The sequence below is a fragment of the Caretta caretta genome, chromosome 8, assembly GCF_965140235.1.
Source record: "Caretta caretta isolate rCarCar2 chromosome 8, rCarCar1.hap1, whole genome shotgun sequence".
Lineage (NCBI taxonomy): Eukaryota > Metazoa > Chordata > Testudines > Cheloniidae > Caretta > Caretta caretta.
Window position 1 is genome coordinate 7,560,408 of NC_134213.1, and position 20,359 is coordinate 7,580,766.

Here is a 20,359-nt window from a genome sequence, read left to right on the forward strand (position 1 = left end):
GAGAATTATTTAAAAGGTTAAAACAGGAAAAACACACACACAAATGAGTTACAGTCTTCAATTTATGAAAGTAATATAAGCATCTATAATAAGCAGCTCTATGCATCCTTTAGGGCTGTCCCATGCCAAGCAGTATGGGAATCTCTTGCTTATGTTTAGGAATCTTTGACCCTCAGAGTCTAGACAGCATAAAGAAACCAAGTTTCTCCTTGTCAGGGACTTTTTATTCCCCAGATTCCAAGCTGATGGGATGAGTTCATGTTTCCCCTTCCTGAAGAGAGTTAGGAATGCAATCAACAAGGTCTCTGTCCTTTGTTACACAATGCCTCATTTGCCGTCAATGGGCCATCTTGTGTGCAAAACAAGCACTTTACCTTGATTCAGTGGTTCCCAAACTTGTTCCGCCACTTGTGCAGGGAAAGCCCCTGGAGGGCTGGGCCAGTTTGTTTACCTGCCTCGTCCGCAAGTTCGGCCGATCCTGGCTCCCAGTGCCCGCAGTTTGCTGCTCCAGGCCAATGGGAGCTGCTGGAAACGGCGGCCAGTATGTCCCTTGGCCCGTGCCCCTTCCAGCAGCTCCCAGTGGCCTGGAGCAGCGAACTGCAGCCACTGGGAGCCGCGATCAGCTGAACCTGCGGACGCGGCAGGTAAACAAACTGGCCCGGCCCGCCAGGGGCTTTCCCTGCACAAGCAGCGGAACAAATTTGGGAACCACTGCCTTAATTAATGCTTCTTTTTCTTGTTCGGTGAGTTACACAATTACAGAGGATTACAGTGTAAACCTGCAATATAACTTTCCCAAGGGATACAGAGATTATAAGCAGTATCATTCCATAAAGTCTAAACACATTCTTATTCGGCTAATATCCATTTTAACTGTACTAACCCACAGATAAACCAGACTGGTTTCCAGCTGTGCATTTATCAGTGTTCACTGAGGCCCTGGCCCTTGGCATGACCTGGCATCTGGTCTGGCAGCATCACAAACCCCATGCACCGATGATATGGACACGCTCATGTAAGGAAATGCTGGCTTCCAAGGGCTGTTCTATGCCAGCTCTAAAGATGCACAGAGAGAAGAGTCTTCACACCCCGATGACTGGTGATAGGTGCACTACTTCGCATGATATCATAACCCTTCCAGATCCAGAATCTTCCCTCCTATCAGACCCAGTCCTTACAAGGGAGATTCTGACACCATCTCTCCACGAACTCTACAAGACAGGTCAATCCCTGATTCCTTCTAACAGTCGAGGTATTTCCATATCAATGGTACCTATACAGTGGACGAGAAGCTGGATATGAGTCAGCAGTGTGCCCTTGTTGCCAAGAAGGCCAATGGCATTTTGGGATGTATAAGTAGGGGCATAGCGAGCAGATCGAGGGACGTGATCGTTCCCCTCTATTCGACATTGGTGAGGCCTCATCTGGAGTACTGTGTCCAGTTTTGGGCCCCACACTTCAAGAAGGATGTGGATAAATTGGAGAGAGTCCAGCGAAGGGCAACAAAAATGATTAGGGGACTGGAACACATGAGTTATGAGGAGAGGCTGAGGGAGCTGGGATTGTTTAGCCTGCAGAAGAGAAGAATGAGGGGGGATTTGATAGCTGCTTTCAACTACCTGAAAGGGGGTTCCAAAGAGGATGGCTCTAGACTGTTCTCAATGGTAGCAGATGACAGAACGAGGAGTAATGGTCTCAAGTTGCAGTGGGGGAGGTTTAGATTGGATATTAGGAAAAACTTTTTCACTAAGAGGGTGGTGAAACACTGGAATGCGTTACCTAGGGAGGTGGTAGAATCTCCTTCCTTAGAGGTTTTTAAGGTCAGGCTTGACAAAGCCCTGGCTGGGATGATTTAACTGGGAATTGGTCCTGCTTTGAGCAGGGGGTTGGACTAGATGACCTTCTGGGGTCCCTTCCAACCCTGATATTCTATGATTCTATGATTCTATAGCACCACCATTGGAGAAGCCCACATTTTCCTCTTCGGGGGACTCTGACATGGGGGAAGAACTGACATCACCTCCAGTGAGAGAAGTGAGCCCAGATAGAGGATCCAGAATCTGCTGGGCCCTGCCACGACCTTATAAGATAGGGTGCCCCCACACCCTGATCATGATACCCTATGCCTTGGGGACCTCCTCAACCTATGTTGGATCCCTCTCACTGGCTGTACTGGGGACCATGAGACTCATAAATGCAATATTCTGAATCTGTGTGGTCTCCCCATGAATCACACCATCCCTTCCCCTCCAGAGATCAACCAGAGCTCCCTCAGGAACCCATGGAGAGGAGGAGGAAGAGCTGGATCCAGCAGTACTGCTGGGCCCAATGGGAGTACCATCATCATCTCCTGATGAGGCAGTTGCCATGGCCCCATCATGTCTACCAGATGACCACAGTATCAAGATCTGTTGAGGAGAGTTATGGACTCTCTCCAGATTCCTCTGGAGGAAATCCAGAGGCTACCTCACAGGCTGCAGATATATTTACGGACCGTGGGACCTAACAAAGTAGTGCTCCTTGTTAATGAATCCATCCTAGAGTCTGCCAAAGTCGTGTGGCATATTCCAGCAGCAGTACGTGCACTCCTCCTAACAGGGCAGACAAGAAGTACAGCCAAGGGAGCAGAGTTTTAGTTCACTCCTCCTGCCCCAACCTCTTTTGGTGGTTCAGGCTGTCACTGAAAAGAGCAGGAAACAGCATCCCTCAGGGAAAGAGGCCAGACGTTTGGACTGCCTCAGAGGGAAGGAGTTTGCATCCACCAGCCTGCAGTTCCAAACCAGGCCTTGTTGTCACAGGACAGTATGACTTTTCTAACGCTTCAAAGATTTCTGAATTCAGAGACAAGCTTCCTCAAGAGAATAGGGCACAATTTCAGGCCCTTATTGAGGAGGGTAAATTGGTGGCTAGAACATCTCAGCAGGCTGCTATTGACTTAGCTGACACAGCCTCAAGGTCAATGGCGACTGCTATCATTATGTGTCACAAATCCTGACTGTTCTCCTCAGGTTTCCCCAGGGAAGTTCAATCCACTGTGGAGGATTCACCCTGTTATGGGTATAACTTATTTACCGAAAAGACTAATGAGTCTTGAAAGACTCAAGGGCAACTCTTCTTTCCCCAGTTATATACATAGGTCAGCACTGAAAAGCAAGTATGATAGACAGCCTTACAAGCCTAAATCACTGCCACAAGCCTTCTACTACCAACGCAGATATGAACCACCACAGAAGCAGCGAAGGATGCAGAGAACTAAACACAATGTTCCTCCTTCCAACCACAACCTCCCACTAAGGGATACTTTTGATGAGACCTTGAGAGCTGCAAACCAACTCATCTCCTACCGACCCAGACATCAAATTTGGTGGCCACCTAGCCCAATTTTCCCAGACTTGGTGAATGATAGCAGACAAATGGTTCTCTACATCATCCATTTTGGCTACACCATTGAGTCCCCTCCCACCCCCCCCAAAAAAACCTTCCTCATCTCTTTTCAGGGACTGTGACAAGGTGTATAGATCCCATAATGATGAGGAAGGCACCAGAGAGGCCCTGTGTGTAGGGCTCACTCCTCCTCTCTAGCCATGTCAATCATTTTTAGTAGGGAGGAGGCCTTTAAAAAGGAGGACACTGCAGTCAGCTGTGGGGTGGAGAGATCATCCTGAGCAGGAAACAGCTTGACTGATTCCTGAAGCCCCAGGGAGACCCCCCCCATCCAGGAGATCTCCACCCCAACCCTAATAGAGAGTGAAGTGAACTCCCGGGTTAGGCCTGCAGGGGCTAGCTCAATTCAGCAGCCCAGCCAAAAGGGCTCCTCAAAAACCGCTACACAGATGGCCCCAAAATAAGAAGGTACTGTTGTTGGCCTTTCCTCCTTTGTCTTGGCTCTGGGAAGCAGTTATTCTTGGGCGCGCTGGGACATTTAACTTTCGTTTTGATCCCCGAGCAGAAGGGACTTAAGAAAGCCTGCAAAGGGAAGGTTTCCCCTTGCAAGAAATAAGAAACTGGGTCCTGTGTATAAGCCACCCAGTGGAAATAACTGGGCGTGGCCAGAATCTCCCACCACCTGGGAGAAAAACTGAATGGAATTCTTTTTCAGGGACCACTCCCACAAGATTCTTATTCAGGACATAGACTCTCTACTCCAGAAGGGAGCCATAGAGCCACTACCATCTCAACATCAGGAGAAAGGATTTTATTCCAAATGTTTCCTCATCCCCAAGAAAAAGGCAGGATGGAGACTCATCTTCGACCTCCGGCAAGTCAGTGTCTTTATCTGCAGATTGAAATTTCCCACCCCGGAAGAGGTTGATTGCAGGTGCTGCTCTCCTGGGGTGGGACACCCATCTGGACAAATGCAGCAAAAGGAACATGGACTGCTCGAGAGGCCAAGTTGAATGGAAGCCTCCTGGAATTGAGAGCTGGCCGAGAGGCCTGCAAACAATTCTTATCGCTCATACAATCCCAACATCTTCAGGTGGTGCTAGACAACATGACAACAGTGTTCTGCATCAACGAGCAAAGGGAAGTGAGATCTTTCCCTCTGTAGATAGAGGCAGTCAACCTGTGGAAGTAGTGTATTCATCACCAGATCACTCTATTAGTAATACACCTTCTGGGAATACACAATACATTAGCAGACAGCCTCAGCAGCCACGTGTCGATTGACCATGAATGGGAGCTATACAACTCAGTGGTAAAGACTATATTCAGATGGGGCTTCCCATCTTGGGATCTGTTTGCATCATGAGATAACATGAAATGCACGATATATTGCTCCAAGTCAGGACTCCAAAGCAGATGCCCTTCTAATCTCATGGGAAGGCCTCATCGGGAACACCTTTCCATCCATTCTTCTTGGCCTTGAGTCTTCAGAAAAATTCAGCAGGATGGGGCAGTGATCACTGATCACACCCAGATGGCCCAGAAAGTTTTAGTTCCCCCAAACTTCTCCAGCAGTCATCCATCCACCCATCAGTATGCAGTCTTTCCCAGACCTCTTGATGCAGGACAAGCATGAGATCAGACATCCCAATCCAGAGTCCCTCCTCTTCAAGGCTTGCTATTTGGATGGGTGTTGAATCTAGAGCAGACATGTTCTGTAGTAGTTCAAGTACATCCTTAAGTATAGTAGGAAGGAATCCACCAGAAAATGCGACTTAGCTGAGTGGAAGAGATTTTTCTATTTGGGTTCAACAGCACCTGCTGTACCCAGAAGAACCAGACATTCTAGACTGTTCTAGACTGTTCTAGACTATCTGCTCACCCTGAAGTTCTCAGGTCTGTCCCTTAGTTTCCTGCAAGTGTGCTTGGCAGCAGCTAGCACCTGCCATTCCCCAGTTGACACCCACTCAATTTTCACCCATCCGGTGACTGAACGTTTTCTAAAGGGTTTAGTTAGAACCTTCCCTCTAGTAACTAAACCTGCTCCCACACGGGATTTTCACTTGGTCCTCTTGGTGGTAACTAAATCACCATTTGAACCATGGTTGCTAATGATCAATGGTCCTCTTTCTAGTGGCCGTCACTTTGGCTAGAAGGGTTGGAAAATTAGGAGCCTTATGGCTGATCCACATTACACAATTATCTATCAGGCTAAGGTTTTGTTGAGACTACACGCAAAATTAACCCCCAAAGTAATCTCGGCCTTTCACCTAAACCAGACAATATACCCACCTGTCTTTTTTTCTGAAGCCACACATTGCTAACAAGGAGCGCAGACTCCATTCCCTGGATGTGCACTGGGTGGTAGCATTTTACTCACAAAGGACAAAGTCAGGAAAGTTTAGGATGTTGCATAGCCTGATCATTTCATTAGCAGAATGAGTGAAGAGACAAGTAATCTCTTCTCAGAGATTGTCCAAGTGGATGTAGGGTTGCCAACTTTCTGATTGCAGAAAACCGAACACCCTTGCCTCGCCCCTTCCAGAAGCCACACCCCCTTCTCCAAGGCCCTGCCCCCTTCTCACTCCATCACCCTTCCGTCCGTTGCTCACTCTCCTTCACAGTCGCTCATTTTCACCAGGCTGGGCAGGGGGTTGGGGTGCAGGAGGGGATGAGGGCTCTGGCTGGGGGTGTGGGCCCTGGGGTGGGGCCAAAAATGAGGAGTTTGGGGTGTGGGGGGGCTCCAGGCTGCAGCAGGGGGATAGTGTGTGGGAGGGAGAATGGGCTCTGGGTTGGGGGTGCGGGCTCCTGGGTGGGGCTGGGGATGAGGGGTTTGGTGTGCAGGAGGGGGCTCAGGGCTGGGGCAAGGGGTTGGGGTGCAGTTGGGCTCTGGGAGGGAGTTTGGGTTTGGGAGGAGGCTCAGAGCTGGGGCAGAGGGTTGGAGTGCAGGTGGGGGTTCAGGGTGTGGGTTCCGTGCGGCGCTTACCTCTAGCTCCTAGGTGGAGGCGCGACCAGGCAGCTCTGCATGCTGCCCCCGTCTGTAGGCGCCACCCCCGCAGCTCCCCTTTGCTGCAGTTCCCGACCAATGTGAGCTAAGGAGCCAGCGCTCAGGGCAGGGGCAGCATGCGGAGCCCATGTGGCTGCGCCCTTGCCTAGGAACTGGAGGGAAATGCTGGCAGCTTCTGGGAGCTGCGCGGACCCAGGATAGGCAGGGAGCCTGCCTTAGCCCTGCTGCACCACTGGCTGGACTTTTAACGGCCTGGTCAGCAGTGCTTGTTGACATCTGACAAGCGGCAACATGGAGCTCTAGCCAAAGCTTCACAAGACATTAGGCCCCAGCGTGAGTCTCTGCAGCTGATGCACCCTTTGGATCAATGGTTCTTCAGTCATCGATACCGCGTAGGTCCTTGCGCCCTCCTCCTCAGTAAGTACTGATTGTTAGTCACCCACAGTGCAGTACACATAGGGCCCTGCTCTCGAAGAAGAAAGAGAGGTTACTGACCTTGTATAATAGTTACAATTCTGCTAGAAGTGTGGTTCTCTTCTGTATTCTGCTACTTGCCCTCCTTCCCCCCTGCTTCGGATCCTTTAGTAATGATTCGCAGTAGAGAAGGAACTGGAGAAGCGGCTGGTCCACACTGCCCCATACATCCTCTGTCCGAAGCACAGGCAGATGAAAACAAAGACACGGACCAAGGGACACTGCCAGCCAAAATCTTTCAATCTCTGCTGTACAGTGCATACGTACCCCACAGTAGAATACAGATAGAGACCATGCATCTCAAAGAACTTCAGTTCCTGTACAAGGTGGTAAGTGATCTCTCTTTACATGAAGGAAGTTTGCTGCTGAAGGTGCTGATACCAGGATGACCTCAATCTCCTCCAGCTGTTAAGCACAGTGACGATGCAGGCAAGATCTACCTTATGGCTGATCCACATTACACAATTATCTATAAGGTTAAGGTTTCGTTGAGACTACACACAAAATTCACCCTCAAAGTAATCTCGGCCTTTCACCTAAACTAGACAATAATACCCGCCTGTCTTTTTTCTGAAGCCACACACTGCTAACGAGGAGCGCAGACTCCATTCCCTGGATGTGCACTGGAAGATGGCATTTTACAGACAAAGGACTCCTGATTTCTGGAGAGAATGCCAAATCTCTGTGGCTTTCCAGTGCTTCAGTGCAGAGAGTTTTCTCAGCTGGCACAGGAAGAGATGTCTCTGAGGTTCTGTCTCCCTTATCCACCTACCAGCTCTCCCCAGCAGAGCTCACCACTGCCTGGAAAGCTGGGAAGAGAAGGCCACAGGAAGCTGGTTAGAAAACTGTACTGAACTGAACAGATCAACTGTGGCTGTTGGATGTGAATGGCCTGCACCTGGATGGGACTTTGTAGCGCAGAGTCACACAGCACAGTGGGTCACTACATGCAAGAAATGTGCTCCTCCAGAAGCAGCCTGCCATGTATGGACTGCAACCGGAGCGGTAGGAGCTGGGAACCCTGCAGAAGACGTGTGCTCAGGCTGCATGGTGTAAGCGTGCCTGCATTGTGGCATTGGCCCACTGGCCCAAGTAGGAGCCATGTGAGGCTCTGAAGAGAATCTCAGCCTTGCTTGGCTGAAGGAAGGTCTCAAGAACACAGGACCTCCAGTGGGCTGGGTTGTAAAGGGCAAGAATCAGTGAGCGGGCCTGTCTACAGTAGATTTTCTTCTGCAAAGTTTCCCAATAGAGCTCGCACTGTGGCAGGTGTCCTAGTGAGAGCAGCGGTGGGTGCACTAGTGAGGACAGGGCCCAGGTATGTTTACCCTGGTGATATCTAACCCTGCTCAGAGCAGATGACATGGTGGTTAAGCAGCCAGGGGCCCCAGCTGCCTTTCTGACCTCAGTGCGCCTGCTGTTGCTTCCACAGTGGAACTGCTCTAGGAGAACATTTGAGGGGAATAGACGTAGTGGAGATGCATCTAGCGAGACACACGGAAAAAGAAGCCAACAGAGAGCAGAACATGAGCGAGGCGGAGTCACTGAGCGTGGAGGAAATGGGGCGCCGACAGAGACACCTAGGCCACAAAGGTTCTGCTGTAACTGTGTATTTCCAATAGCATGTGAGCACTCGGTGGCCCTGTCAGGAAGCAGAGGGGCTGATGAATTATGAGCACTGTCTCCCAAGGCCGCAATGTTTCTGCTTAGTGCAGCTCCAGAGGATGCAGGAGGCTTCTTCCTGACTTCCTGTTGTTTACACAGATTCCTGATGTTGCCCCCTGGGGAACTCACACTGCAGGGCACTCTGCCCTGTGCTACCAGCAGACGCCCCCTGTCCCTGATTCCTTGGGGCACTCACACTGCTGAGCACTCTGCCCTGCGTGGCCAGCAGACACAACTGGGGAGCACTCGCTGCAGAGCCTTGTCCCCTGCACAGACAGCGGATACTCCCTGCTCCTCATTCCCTGTCACCCCAAACATTCATTCTGGTTCATCTGCTCATTCAGAGCAGAGCCCTCTCCTGCATGCAGTGAGCAGACATCCCTGTGCCTTACCCCATGGATGGGCCTGGATCCTCCATCCCCCCCCGACACACACACTTGGCTCCACTCCACTTCCTGACCCACCAGGGCACCCCCTCCTCACCGCATGCCCTAGTGCATATGCATTTCTGAAACACACAGCTAGTCAGGCCTGGCTGCAGTTTGTATTCAGGTTCCCTGTGAGGACTGGGTTCTGCACTCCTGGAGATCAAAAACTGAATGCTCCCTTCCCTTCCCTGTACCCCTGGCATCAGTGGTAATAACCTGGGAGGCTCTGGTGCCAAGGTGAATCTCTCAGTCCTGTTTCTTTTAGCTGCCTACAGCAACTGTGTTTGAGACATTTCCCCTGGGTTAACCAAGGTGCACTCCTTGCAGGGCTGAAACATCTGCTAACATTATACAAGCCATGTGGTGACTTTTACACCCTCGGTGCTGTGCATCAGGCTCAGAAGAAACACTATGGATCTAGGCCTCGCTACAGAGCAAACCAAACCGGAACAGAGCCAGAAACTGAGCATGGCACAGATGACTGGCCTTCGTTCCCAGCGCTGCAGGGTTGGCTGCCACCCGAGCGTCCCTTGCGGCTAGAGGTCGCTCTGTAGCGCTCCGACCCATTGTCTCCTTAACCAAACTCAAGAAATTAAAACATATCCTGGGGTCCCACTTAGTCACTTTCAGTAAACACTGACCCTCCATGCCCCAACCCCAATTCAGTGTCTCTCGTCCTTTGTTGGGGGTCCCCAGCCCTCTTTCCCAGAGCCAGGCACAGTTCAAAGTCTCTGCAAGACCCAGGCTTGTTCCTTGCTGCTGCTTCCAGTTCTCAGCTGCTATACATTCTCAGGCCTCTCCTTCCTGAGCATCCCCACCCTTACTGCACCCGCCCGCTGTTTTTTGTAGGGAATTTGCTGACTCAGGTGAGACTCCTCCTGTAATCAGGGCTGGCTGAGCCCCAAGTGCCCCAGCTCAAGAGCAAGCCGCCTTGTTACACCCGCTCATCCATCACTGGGGGGGAAGGATGATTTTGTGGTGAAGGCAGTGGCCTGGGAGCCAGGAGCCTAAGAGTTACATCCTCTCGCTCTCTGCCTCAGTTTCTCCATGTAAGGAGGAACCATCAGCTTACCTAGCTCATGGAAGTGTTGTGGGCCTCCATGGACGTGTGAAGTGTTGCTGCTGGGAGAGCTTTCCTCATCCCGGGAAATCCTATTGGTTCTGACAGAAGGAGCATGCCAGCTCTCAGTCCCCGCCCTGCAGAGAGGAGTGCCACTGTTTGGCCTCATTCTCAGCGAGCACCCTCTCTCCCCGTCCCCTCTTCTCTCGCATGGCTGCCGGGTGAGCAGTAGCAAGCATCGGGCGGCAAGGCGCCATCAGCGGGACCGGATGCCCGAGTGCAAGGACTGGAAGGACGTGTCCCAGCAGGATGCTGTGAACCCCATCGAGAGCATCGACACCTGGACAGAGTCAGTAGAAGGAAGAAATAAGGTGAGGTTGTTTCTCTGTATCCCCACTGCCCGGGCTCGTCGTGTGGAACCTCTCAGGCACGATTAGCCGCACACCTTATTGGCATGGGCGCTCTCTAATGTCAAGTTATCTAGTGATTACAGAATAATGAGAAGCCGTGCCCATGTGTCTGTCAAGAACTAAGGTGGGAGATAAAAGTACCAGCCCTTCCAATGACCACGAGAGAAGGAGCTGAGACACAGAGAGGTGGAGGCAGTATTGTCAAATGGCTGGGGTAGTTCCTGGCTGCCTGACATGCAGTTCCAGCTTGTCTCTGCCAAACTGGAGAGAGAATGGTTTCCCCTGGCTTCAATCCTACCTTGGACTGAGCCCCAGAGACAGGCCCCTCTCCCACCTCACTCCGTGCCTTGAACTCCCCTCCCTTCAATCCCACACATGGACATTGCTTCTTAGAAGCAGAATGCCGATATAAAAGCAGGAACAAATCAGTTAATTTGGGGGGAATCAGCCAAATACTGCTGACCAGTCACCAAGCCCCCCAGAAAGCGGGAATGGGGACCAGGGCTGATGGGGAAGCTTCTAAACATCCCAGGAAAATGCCTGCTTTCAGTGGTTCATTTCACTTGCTTGTGTGGGCTGCGGGAAGAGCCAGTGAACAAAGGTTGTGTAGAAATCCTGGCCTGAGTCCATTGCCGCTTTGTGAATGAAAACGTGTTTGTGCAGGAGGTGCCCCTGGGAGTCCAAGAAATTCCATTGGCTCTCGCAGTGCATTTCCTCTCTGGAAGGGACATCTCTCCCTCTTTCTGATGTGTGGCCCTATAAAAGCATGGCCAGCATTCAATAGCCATTTCTTTCCATCCCCCTGGTAGCCATAAGTGTCAGTGGTCTGTGCACTCCTTCATGACTAACTTCCTGTTCAAGGCTAGAGTGCTCGATACCAAACACACACAGAGGGATGCAAACAAATGGCTCCCAGCTTCCTAAAGTCACTTCCTGTTTTCATACACACCTCCAAAGTCACTTCCTGTTCCAAGGCCCCAGCCAGGAATCCGTCACTGCGACTGAAAGGGCGGTGGATGGGAAGACGCTGCCTATGCATCTGCTCAGAGCAGTTCTGAGTCGGGGTTAGTGGTTGAGTGTCCACACCAGGAGCAGGAGCGTGAACTGGGGACAAATAGGTGTATTGGGAGATGGTCATGGAACCTGGAACCTCTTAGTACAGTTTTATCTTTTCTTATGCATCTAGATCCGTTGTTCCTCTCCTCCTTTCCTCCTTTTCCCCTCTTCTTTCCTCCTCTCTTGCATTCTTCACCTCTGTCCTCCCCACTCCCCAGCTAGTTAGATGTAACTTTAAATGTAAATATTCCAAAGTTCTAAGTCAGACAGTGAAGCCCCATGGGAGTTACCAAAGCTCTGGGAAGAGCGAATTCTGCTGCTTGTGGGAGGAAGTGGTGTCCCCAAAGGTGTCTCCTACAATTCATTCTGCAGGCCCCTAAGAGAGAGGTGTTGTGAGGGACCCATCTCCTTTCTGAACTTCCTAACTCTGACTGCTGGATTCACTCTTCATTCTTCACAAAGGACTCTCCAATCCAGGGTGGTCCACAGATCTCAGTTTGAGACCCTCCAGTCAGATTTTAGTTAACAGGTCATAGGTGATGTAAAAATTGGCTAAAAAGGCCAATGCGTGCAATGGTGGGTTCAGCATAGGATAATCCAGTCTATACAGAAAGACGTATGTGAAATGTAAAAATCCCTACATTAATGCAAAATTATGGCTGCAGAGCAAAAAACACAAGATGTCAGAAAATGCAATACATAAGGTTCCAATAATGTTAACGCAGTCATGTTGCAGACATATAGTATTTTCTATGCCTGTTTATTCTGGTTAATTACCTAGCTTAGTATATTATTATTTATATCACAAAATGAATATTATAAAATGTACAGGATGCATAATGTGGGCAAATTATTTTTGTTGTCAGAACTTTAATTTTTGCATTTTCATCCTCATTTTAGACATTGATTCATAGTTTTTTGCATTTAATTATCTTGTTGTTTTCAAATAAAGAATGGGGGGAAGGAAATTGCCCAGGCTTCATACTGCAATGTCTTTTGAATGGAAAGCACTTCATAACACACAGCTTTGAAGTTCACACCTGAGTGAGGTGAATAGGGTGGAGGAAAAGTGAATTTGAACCTTTTATGTTGCTTGCTATTGTCTTTCTTGAGACATTTCCCTGCCGTTACAGGGGCCTCGGCCATTGGTGCAGCTCTCTCCCTCCTATTCTCTGCCTGTGGCACGTAATGGTCTAATCTCCTGTGGGATGTAATATTTTGGTCTAATTTCCTAAACCAGTTGCTGGTTTAGGTTTAGGTGCTGGGCAGTGTTGGTGACCTGTGATGTAGAGGAGGTCAGCCAGGTGATCTGATGGTCCTTTCTGGCCTTAAACTCAATGACTCTAAGTTTGAACTATCAGAACAGCAGCACATTCGCTTACTTTGCATTGGCTGGGGAAAGGGAGAAGAATTTTAAATGAAAAGCTTGGAATGCAGAAAAAATTACCACAGGCTCTAAAATGGTGAGATGAGCAATGTTTTTTTCATACCCCTGATTTTCTCTTGATGCTAACGAACCGTCTTCAGGAAAACACTTGAAGCATATTCTCAAGTCGCATTGTCTTCAGCGAGACTTTAAGCACATGCTTTCCTGCTTTCCTTTATAGGGATGCTTTCCTGAATGAGGGCCAAAGTAGAGTTCTGCTCTGAGACGCAGCCGTAAAATGATACTGAGGCGCGTCATGTTCACATGTGCTCAATGTACAAATAAAAAGATTTTTTTCTTCTCAACTGCAAATCCTGCAAACTAAACCTGGGATCTGGGAATCAAGCAGAGCTCTTTCCTTCTCACTCTTCGTCTCCCGGAATAAAGGTTCAGCAGGCCGTATTGGGCGCTCAGGCACACCTGCTTGCCCCATTGTCTCCATAGCCCTCCATGGGCTTGCTCCCTGTATAACTGATTGGAGTTTAGTGTCTGATGCACAAGAGAATCCTGCTCACTCTCCGTTAGCCACGGAGGCTCTGCAATGCTAAGGTATTGCTGTCACAAGAGTCAACAGCAGTACGCTGCATAGGAAGGGGCACAATCGCTGTTCAGAATAGAACAGCACTTTAAGGGTTTTGGGGGGGAAGGAGGGAGGATTTGCTGTTTGTGTTTTGCTGCCTGTCCCATTGTCGGCCTGAGAGCAGTGAAGATCCTGTCTCTCCCCTCACCATCGTTCATTCTGACATTCACTTCCTTTATCAGACGGTCAGCAAACTGGTGATCCAGGAAGCCAATGTTTCCGTCATGTACAAGTGTGTTGCCTCCAACAAAGTGGGTAGAGATGAACGGCTGATCTACTTCTACGTGACCAGTGAGTACCACCAGATGCCAGGGAGGTCTGTCTGTCAATCTTGGGTCCCTCCAATAGGCAGGTCCCAAAGCCACTTAGGGCGTTATAGGTCAAAACCTCAAACTCCACCTGGAAACCCAGTGCAGAACCCAGCGAACCGGTGCCGTGTGCGCACAATCAGAAATTCATCTCAGCAAGCCAGTTGCATTCTGCACTAGCTTCGGCTTCCACGTTAATTGGAGATGTAACCCCACATAAAGAATCCTGGAGAAGGCTGGCAAAGGCACAGATCCTGGTAGCAAACTTAGCATTTAAAGTAAAATGTCATTATCTTTTAGGTTTCAGAGTAACAGCCATGTTAGTCTGTATTCGCAAAAAGAAAAGGAGGACTTGTGGCACCTTAGAGACTAACCAATTTATTTGAGCATGAACTTTCGTGAGCTACAGCTCACTTCATCGGATGCATGAAAACATGGAAACTGCCAGTTTCCACAGTATGCATCCAATGAAGTGAGCTGTAGCTCACGAAAGCTCATGCTCAGATAAATTGGTTAGTCTCTAAGGTGCCACAAGTACTCCTTTTATTATCTTTTAGGCAGCCATAGATGGGGAGAAACCAGCTTGGTCACTGCTGCAGGTTGTTGTTTTTTTTAATTCAATACTGGAAAAACAGTGCCTATGTCAGCATCTTCTCAGACTCTGCCCGTTAGTTACTGATTGTGAATCCTCTCTCCTTACACTATCCTGCCTGCCTTGGAATGGAGAGTTCACAACCTTATTCTGTAATAATCGTAAAAGTCAGAGCCTGCAACTCTCAGGTGTATCTGATGCAACAGTACCCTCTAGTGCTCTGTAGGGTAACTTCACTCTTCCCGGTTTGCGTTCGGGTCCTGAGACACTTGGCAGGAGCCATGGGGAATTCTGAGGGTGCGGGGGAGAGATTAATTTGATCTAGTTGAGTTTTTAAGAGCTAGAGACTGACAGTACTGGCTAAAGCCAGGGATCGCACAGTGAAATGCTGCGTAAACTTCCTTTACACAATCCTGACCTGCAATACCCCCTGCTGTTACAGGCCCATGTCCCTGCTATGTAGAAATTGGGAGTTGGACAGGATTTCATAGTGATTTTGTGCCTGAGGGCTGTGTGGGTTATATGCTGTTTGGGGGTGGAGCCTGCCTGCAAAAAGCCCAGCACACAGTTGGTTTCTGTCTGAATAATTAATAACAACACTGTGTGCGCGCTCTGCCAGTATTTGTGTATGCAAATATACATTTTCGTAAGCAGATTGGGTAATTGCATCCCAAGTAATCTTCTGTGTGTGCACTTGCCTAGCTTGTATGCACAAATGCCTGTTTGGATGTGCAAGTGGTGGGGTACAAACACATTTTTGCAGAAGCAGGAAGCGGTTTAGAACCCTGTGTTTTAATATCGGACCAGGGAAGTAAAGACCAAAAGCTAAATTCAGACCCTGCAACCTTATTTCATTTGTGACCCAAGCTTAATTTGAGCCTAGCCCTTCAGTCACCACCTGTGACTCCTCTTCGCTTTAGCAATTTCTTAGCAGCATCATGCAGGTTATCACTGTGCTTTGGGGAGGTTTTTTTATCCCTGTCTATATACAAGACGGCCTCAGAGTGCGAAGCAGAGGGCGACAATTCCACCCTGTAAGGCAGTGATGCACCATGGAGCCTTAAAATCTCAGTCACACATCCGTTTCCTTCCCTTGCCTTCCTGGCAGCCATTCCGGATGGATTTGAGATTGAATCCCAGCCTTCAGAGGAGCCCACTGAGGGACAGGACCTGAAACTGAGCTGCAATGCTGATAACTACACCTATGAGAACCTGCAGTGGTACCGTCTGAACCTCTCGAAGCTGCACCACGAGGAAGGCAACCCACTAGTCCTGGACTGCAAGAATGTCCACCACTACGCGACCAAGATGCAAGGGGAGCTGCACTTCGAACCCGACTCCAACGACGCTGCCCTGCTGCTCACCATCCCGAACATTTCCCTGGGGGAGGAGGGAGACTATGTGTGTGAGGTGCAGAACCGAAAGACCAGAGAGAAACACTGCCACAAAAAATACATCTCTGTACAGGGTGAGGAGCGTGGGAGCAGGCAGAGTGACTCTGTGATGGTGGGCGTGATGCAGGGCAAGGAGCACACAAGGAAGCACCGGGATGGGATGAACAGGGCCTGAGCAGCAAGGGGTGTTGGGTATGAGAGAGTTCTCAGCACTGCCTGTCTCAGCCTCACCCAGAAGGGGCTAGATACTCAAAATGTACAGTATATTAGGACCCCTTAGAATTCTTCCCCCTGTATGGGTCAAGATGGTCTTCAAAGCAAACAATCTCCTGCTTGTCTTTAATCTCCTCTTTGTCTGGATGCTGCTGCTCCTTTAGCCCTCGAGGTCCCCAGACTGAAGCAGAACCTGACAGACATATGGGTGAACGTCAGCGACTCGATAGAGATGCGTTGTAAGGTGGATGGCGCTCACATTCCTGACATCAGCTGGTATAAAGACGAGAAGCTGGTGGAAGAGGTTTCAGGTACGGTTGGTTCAAGAGGGCGGAGTTGAGGTCAGGGAATCTTCTTCCAAAGGACAGTCAGGCAAACTAGATTTGAATCATGGCCCTGCATGCCCTAGTTTAGATCCCGCTACTAGATCGTTGGGCTGGAATATCTCTTTTAACCAGGTTCTGCCACAATTTGACTGTGTCCTCATTGGCCAGCCAGACCGCATTAGGACCTGGTGCAGGCGCAGCTGCATTTATGCCATGCTTACACACAGCTGGTCAGAGACCTGTGCAGACAGGAGTTGCTGGACTATTACAGGGTGTAGCAAAGTTAGACTCTGTCCATACTCCATCTGAAACGGCAGGCTGCTTTGGTAACTAGATACTAGGGCAATTAAATAGTGGTGCTGCTAAGCGCTTCTGGCTTATTTTCCCTGAACAGCCTGGAGGTTTGGGTCTGAGAGTACGGTTTGGTCAGGTAATGAAACCATATTGCAGGTTACGGAGGGGGCTAGTCTGTGGCATGGTTTAGCTGCGCGGCTCTATGTCAAAAAAAAAAAATCATCCTCATTCACACCACTCCAGGGAAACTTGCAGGAACCCTGCTAGCAACAGTAACATTTGCCGGCATGTCTTCGGAAGGGCTGAAGGGAGAGGGCATGCTCCAAATGGGATGGCTTCATAGGCGGTGCTGTGCACACGTGAGTGCTCTATGAAACTGGAGCCAGTAATGGGAGCATTCCCCGCTTTCCCTGCAAGGGTTCCTTGTGCTCTGAGTCCGGCATGTTCCAGGGGCTGCTAAGAGCCACTTCCTCAGACAGGCCCTGAGGGGCTTTTTATAACCTAGTTGGAGGCCATGTCTGGATGAGGAAAAGAGGCCATGTTCTGTGACATCTTTTAACTAATGGTCTGTTAGACCAGATCCTGCACCTACTGGAAAGTGGGCAAGCCATGCTTAAAACCTTGTTAGCTGGTTGTGGGCATGTGCAGTGGGGAGCCTAGGCTAATCGCCCCCACTGTTAAAAGGCTGCATTGTATTTCAAGTCTGAATTTCTCTGGCACGGGAATCCCCTCCCTCCGGAAACTGCACCAGCTCACACTGATACCATTAGCCTCTGTACCTTTCAGGGATTGACCTAGCGGATTCAAACCAGAGGCTGAGCATCCAGAGGGTGAGAGAAGAGGATGCTGGGCTCTACCTGTGCAGTGTCTGCAACGCCAAGGGCTGCGTGAACTCCTCAGCCAGCGTCTCTGTGGAAGGTACCGCCAGCATCCTGACCCCAGGGAACAATCCCCTCAGACTCTGGGAGTGTGGACAAAGCAGGAGGAGCAAGGCCCCTCACTGCTTCTGTGTGCTCTGAGACAGCCGATGCAGAGATGAGAGTGAAGGCCCCTCCATCTTGCTGGAGTGAAGGTGCCAGGAGGAGGAGTCCAAGGGCAGCGCTAGGCCAAGCTTGGATACCCTCAGGGCAGCGCAACCCTCCTTCCAGAGAGGGAACAGGGCTCTCACAACAGTGTCTGTTACTCTCCTGTGCTCAGCCCCATGCGAGAGGGAAGGCATAGATGCAGCTTCTCCAACACCTGCCTCACAGTATACTCTGGAGTCCATGATGAGGATGGGGCAGGCTGGAACAGGCGGTGGAGAATGAGCATCTCTTTGACTTGGCAATTTCCCTTCCCGTTCTGCAGGCTCTGACGACCGGACCAACGTAGAGATTGTGATCCTCATTGGGACCGGGGTCATCGCTGTCTTCTTCTGGATCCTCCTCATCCTCATCTTCTGCAACATCAAAAGGGTACGTTGCCTGCTTTTACCCCTGCAGTGTGGAGCCAGGGAGGGAGGGTAGGAGAGCAGCGGGGAGATGGAGATATGAGTTCACAAGGCTCTTGCTTCTCAGGGTGGGAGGTCTAGCTGCAAAGGTGATCCTCAAAGCCACTGCAGCGTGTCCCTAGTCCTAGCATTGCCAGCAGGATGATCACTGGATGGTGCTCTGGACTGGCTCCCTTCCAAGTACAGGGCTCACAGCAGCCACAAGGAAGGAGGCAGAATGGTGTTTGGCATTGGAGAAGAGGACCCAGAACAAAGGGGGTGAGGGAAAACGGGGGGAGCCCCCAAGCCCCCCTTCAGAATGATTAAACCTACTCTGTGGTGCCAGAAAACAATGGAGTCAGGTCGCAGCACAAGGGGGTAGGATAGAACGGGAATCGTGTAAGCGTCTCCCCACTGGAACTGGTGCTGAACTGCCCAGTCACACCCCCTCTTTGCTGATTCCTGCAGCCCGCCCACGCTGACATCAAAACCGGCTACCTGTCCATCATCATGGACCCTGGAGAGGTTCCCCTGGAGGAGCAGTGCGAATATTTGCCCTATGACTCCAGCAAGTGGGAATTCCCACGGGAGCGACTCCGGCTAGGTGAGAGCTCTTTGCTGGCCACAGGACAGACAGGGCCCTGCTATGCACTCACCACCAGGCAGCTGTGAGCCTCTTGGCTGCATCTGATGGTTGGGCTCCAGCTTTTTCGCTCTCTCTCCTTCTGTGTGTCCACTACTTCCTTGGCTTCAGGACCACCACTTCTACCTTCAAATGTTTCCTGGCTCAGCTATGCTTGGCAGATTTCTTTGTCTCTCCTCGGCCACCATCCTGGGACCTGCTGTGGATTTCTGGATTGTATTCCCTTGCTCTCTGAGGCCCCTGTATTCCTGGGACTCAGGAGTCACTCTTTTGTCATGGCCAGGTCCCCAAAACCAGGCCCCTATAAGACCGTGCTCTCTCTCTGTGTGAACAACATGTGCTGTTCTCTCTCTGAGAACTCTTGTACCTCAGTGTAAAAGCTTTTGGAGCTAAGTAGCTCTCCCTGTGAGACCCTGCTCCTGTCTACACTGGGTGATGAGTGAGGAGGAGGAGGAGCTTGGACAACTTTTACGAAATCGTTCCCCAGCGGTGGCTCTAGTAACAATTTGGAAGGCCACCACCAATGCTTCTGAGTCTCCCAGTGCTCCGTCTTTCAGCTAGGGTCAGAAGTTGGTCCAATAAAAGATGCTACCTCACCTACCTTGTCCCTCTAGTATCCTGGGACCCACGTGGCTACAACAACACTTCATAGGGTCAGGTATGTCATTTTGCCATTACAGTCAGGACGCCTGGGTTCTAACCCCACTCTGTGACCCTTGTCTAGTCACTTGGGGCCGGATTTGCAACCCTAGCTCACACTGCGTATTATCTTACTGGACTACTAGCCCCATTGATTTCAGTGTGGCTACTTGTGGAGTAAGGTGCAATTGTGAAGGAGCACAGATATGAGAACCTGGCCCTTAATCTCTTTGTTTCTCCTTCTGTGAAATAGGTATAATAATACTAATGTACCAGGCAGGGGTATGATTAAGGGCTGATTAGTATTTGGGACCCAGGGAGGGAATTTACTATCGCAGAGCTGTGTTACTATTTGTGTCCTGTCTGATGTGGTGGTTGCTTTATGAAAGAGCTCCTGGTCTGGAATTGATCACACTCCTCCACTCCATTCATCACCTCGATCCAGGGAAACCGCAGAGCTCATAACTCTGCCACCCCATCGCTCGGGTCCATCTCCCACTCAGGAGTATTCCTCTGTTGGACATGGCTTACAACTCAGAAGGGCCACAGAAAAGCAGCAAATGTACTTGAAGCCTGGGGCTTCTGGCTTGTCCAGGGCATGCATCTCCTTTCAGCTGTCCTGAGGGAACATGCAGCTGCATGGCCAGAGTGTGCCAGCCTGAGGGCACATCAGAGCTCCAGTCTAAAACTCAGCGCTAGGAATGACTCCACCACCCTGAGAGAGAGAGAGAGACACATACACACAACACCGCTCCACTCCACTTCTTATAGCCTACAAAGGGTTACACAGAGTGCTGTGTATGAGAATGCCAAGGACTGGAATAATGACATCAGCCCTGGCCATTCTGCTCCAAGGTGTCCCACACACCTTTCCCACGCACTCCGCTCCAGGGCAACAAATGGCACCTCACCTCCGCGAGCTGTTTCCTTCCTCTGCTTTGTCAGTGCTGGGTCTGTCTCAGTTCCCCCCCTTGTCCTTTCTCTCATTATAACCA

At 50.2% G+C, this 20,359-nt stretch overlaps 1 protein-coding gene across 1 annotated transcript in view; it reads left to right on the forward strand.

Moving 5' to 3' along the window:
* The window catches only part of FLT4 (fms related receptor tyrosine kinase 4), a 102,681-nt gene that overhangs the window by 63,538 nt on the left and 18,784 nt on the right, over positions 1 to 20,359 (forward strand). Inside the window, exons 11-17 of the mRNA XM_048860009.2 lie at positions 10,245 to 10,386; positions 13,670 to 13,778; positions 15,496 to 15,855; positions 16,159 to 16,305; positions 17,401 to 17,532; positions 17,962 to 18,068; positions 18,551 to 18,686. Coding sequence (XP_048715966.1) covers positions 10,245 to 10,386; positions 13,670 to 13,778; positions 15,496 to 15,855; positions 16,159 to 16,305; positions 17,401 to 17,532; positions 17,962 to 18,068; positions 18,551 to 18,686 — 1,133 coding nt within the window. The remainder of the gene's footprint in view (positions 1 to 10,244; positions 10,387 to 13,669; positions 13,779 to 15,495; positions 15,856 to 16,158; positions 16,306 to 17,400; positions 17,533 to 17,961; positions 18,069 to 18,550; positions 18,687 to 20,359) is intronic.